This window comes from Amphimedon queenslandica, unplaced genomic scaffold (genome assembly GCF_000090795.2).
Source record: "Amphimedon queenslandica unplaced genomic scaffold, v1.1 AMPQUscaffold_11437, whole genome shotgun sequence".
Taxonomy (NCBI): Eukaryota; Metazoa; Porifera; class Demospongiae; order Haplosclerida; family Niphatidae; genus Amphimedon; species Amphimedon queenslandica.
The window spans coordinates 1-3,492 of NW_003548321.1; the positions used below are offsets into that span (position 1 = coordinate 1).

Below are 3,492 nucleotides of genomic sequence, written 5' to 3' on the forward strand. Positions count from 1 at the left end.
TGAAAGAGAAACTTAGAGAGAGGCTGAGAAGGAGAGAGCAAAGAGTCGCTATCTTTTCTCTTTCTACTGCCTGCCTTATCTTTAGAGGGTAATAGAGTAGAACCTTAAGGAAAGGAGTCAAAAATGAAGCAATCCTCCTATTACCTTTCTTAAAAGGTTTGTCCTTTTTTGATGGTTTGTGAGGGTCTAGCAGTTTCAGTTTCCCAAACTGCTTCCCTTTCCTCTGGGACTTGTCACTGGACTTCCGTCGACGTGAAATTGGAGGAGAAATCTAAAATACATTCATAATCATTCCAGGGTAAAAAATAAATTTTCATGGCTTGTTATATTGTCACAAAATCAATGACAAGCAAAAACCCATTAGTTTCATCATCATGAAATCCGTGACAAGCAAAAGCCCATTAGTTTCATTGTCATGAAATCCGTGACAGGCAAAAACCCATTGGTTCCATTGTCACAAAATCCGTGACAAGCAAAAACCCATTAGTTCCATTGTCACAAAATCTGTGACAAGAAAAAACCCATTGGTTCCATTGTCACGAAATCTATGACAAGCAAAAACCCATTAGTTCCATTGTCACAAAATCTGTGACAAGAAAAAACCCATTGGTTCCATTGTCACGAAATCTATGACAAGCAAAAACCCATTAGTTCCATTGTCACGAAATCCATGACAAGCAAAACCTGTTCGTTCCATTGTCACAAAATCTGTGACAAGCGAAAAACCTATTTGTTCCATTGTCACGAAATCCATGACAAGCAAAAAACCATTTGTTCCATTGTCACTATTAAATCCAGGACTTTGGTCCAATTTTTGAGCAACTTTAAAAAATCGTAAAAAATCCAAATTCGATCAAAACCAGTTCAAACTTTCTACGCAACATAAGTACATGTAAGCATATTAGAAAAAATTATTAAAATGAAGAATTCTCTACTTTTCATTTTTGGCAAAATTTATCCAAAATCCCTGTACTATAGTACAGGGACTTTGGCCTAATTTTTGAGCAAATTAAAAAATTCTTTAAAAATCAGATTTTCATCATAATTAGCTCAAAGTTTCAACCCCATAACAGAACATGTATATGCATCAAAAAATCTAATAAAAATAAAAAATTCTCTTATAGCCATTTTTGATGGTGTTTTAATTATTATAATATTAAAAAAGCTTTCCCCTTACATCTTTATTTATAGTGTCTGTGGGTGGAGCATCCAAGATTGTGTTGTCATGAAAACTTAAATCCATTACAGCATCTACAAAGAAATAGTCACAAATAAAAAACAGGTCAGTGAGCTAACCATCGCTGGCCACACCTCCAGGCTCCGCCCAATTATCTAATAAATGCATACTGTCTAATGGTAAGCTGCAATTTCCATGGAAAGTGGTGAACTTGATTGGCTCTAAAAGTAGAGCACCATTATCACTGATATAACTGGTATTGAGCTATGAAAGAGAGAGAAAAAAAGAGGGAAATGACAAAAGAGTCAGACAAAATACTGTATCAAAATAATAATAATAATGATACTTTAAAATCGGCTCTACTCCCGACCAACTCCCCTTTGTTGCTAATAAAAAAAATTAAAACAAAAATATAACGTCAAAGTTGATTGAAATATCCTCACTTGAATAAAGGAACGTCAAGTAATTTTTCAGAATTATGAAGTGGTAGCAATGACCTTGGAGTACGCTGTATTATAGAAGCATTGATATCAGGCTGAGGAGAAGGAGAGAATTGTGTACAAAATATAATTAATCTTTGGCTGCATTATGTATTACGTACCATGAATGGTTTCTCTATCATATCAATGTTTCTTGCTTCTAAAATATCATCAAGCAATGGAAACTAATTGAAGTGGGAGAAGATACAGCAATAACCAATAAATAACAAGTTTATTACGAGCCATACAAGGTATTAAAAATATGGTACCTGGTCTTCGTTAGATTTGGTTATGTCTTGTTCTCCTTCTTGCTCCTCTACTTCAGTCCTTCTGTAAAGGAGCTCTTTCATGCACATATAAGTAATTAATGACATACTTTTTATTGACAATAAGTTCAAGTGTTTGATAAACAAGAGCATGAAGATACTCAACCTTACGACTGTACACACAAGCTGAGCCTTGAATAACAAGAGCTGCTTCGGCGAAATTCAAATTAGCCTTTCCTCCTTCAAATGCAATAGTGATCTCTTCAAGCTAAAAGAGAAAACATGGAGAAGTGTGTGAGAAAATAAAATGGTGGTGGTGATCGACTCCAAGGTGATGGCTCCCTCTCTCTCTCACTTCTAATAAATATTCTTCAAGTTCTGATGCTACATCAACGTCCCAGTTCTTTGCAAGGTCGCGTATCGGCTTCAGGAGATGACCAAAACGAGATATTATGTCTTTCTCAGCCATTTAATACTGAAGGGAGGGGCTTGAAGAGGCGTGGTCACTGCACGTGCTCCCACGTGGGTTTGATCACCAGCACAAAGCATAGATATTATACACACAACGTGTATAATATCTATGTATAATATCCGTGTATAATGTCTATGTATAATATCCGTGTATAATGTCTATGTATAATATCCGTGTATAATATCTGTGGTTTGATAGAGGGGCGAGACAGTGATTTGAGATAATCCTGGTATTGTTCATTGAACAATACCAGGGTCATCTCAAATAATGTTCAGAATCGCCCTTCTTTTAGTTTGGCCAGACTACCCCTCTTTAGATATACTAAATTCAAAATGAAAGCTCCTTTTTGCTGCATACTTGTTGCTCTTCTGCTAGCAGGAATGGGAAATCATGCTGCTGATGCTACCACAGCTCAGTGGACTAAACTGTATGGAACAATGTCTCAAGTTTATGCTAATAGTGTCGTTCTTTGGTCTATTGATGCTCAACTCAAAGCTTACTACTGTCTCCGGCCTTGCACTGGTAATTGGGCCCATGTTGGTAGTAGCATGGTTAATATTGAAGTTGATGCATACTATACATGGAGTATTGGAGCTGATGGATACCTTTATAAAAAAGCAATGCAAAATTCTGGAGGATGGGGCAAACATACGTATTGGCCTCATGATATGATAGATATTGCTTCAACGAGAGACTCGTATATGTGGTTTTTACATGAAGATAAAAGTATTTCATGGATAAAGCATTATAACCCAACTGTACACAAGGTTACAGGAAAGTTTGATCAAATTGATGCCAACTCACAGCATGTATATGCTCTCAATAAAACAACCAATACCATTTCTTTTCGTCCAGTACATGGAAGGGGTCAATGGCGTACCATCCCAGGGCAGATGAAGTATGTAACAGCTGGTACTCATGAGATATTTGCTATTGGAGTAGATGGTGAGCTGTATCGTTGCACTATACCCTGTGCTGGTACATGGGAACAAATGGGATCTCCAGCATTGCCAGCATCTAATGTGGTTCAGCTTGATGCTACTATAGATGCATTGTTTGCTGTCACTAGTGCAGGAGGAATATACCGTCATGAACTAC

At 36.9% G+C, this 3,492-nt stretch overlaps 1 protein-coding gene across 1 annotated transcript in view; it reads left to right on the plus strand.

The window, feature by feature from the left end:
* Positions 1 to 2,726: 2,726 nt before the first annotated feature.
* The window catches only part of LOC105315206 (lectin L6-like), a 5,937-nt gene continuing 5,171 nt past the window's right edge, over positions 2,727 to 3,492 (plus strand). The window contains exon 1 of the mRNA XM_011409761.1: positions 2,727 to 3,339. Coding sequence (XP_011408063.1) covers positions 2,727 to 3,339 — 613 coding nt within the window. The remainder of the gene's footprint in view (positions 3,340 to 3,492) is intronic.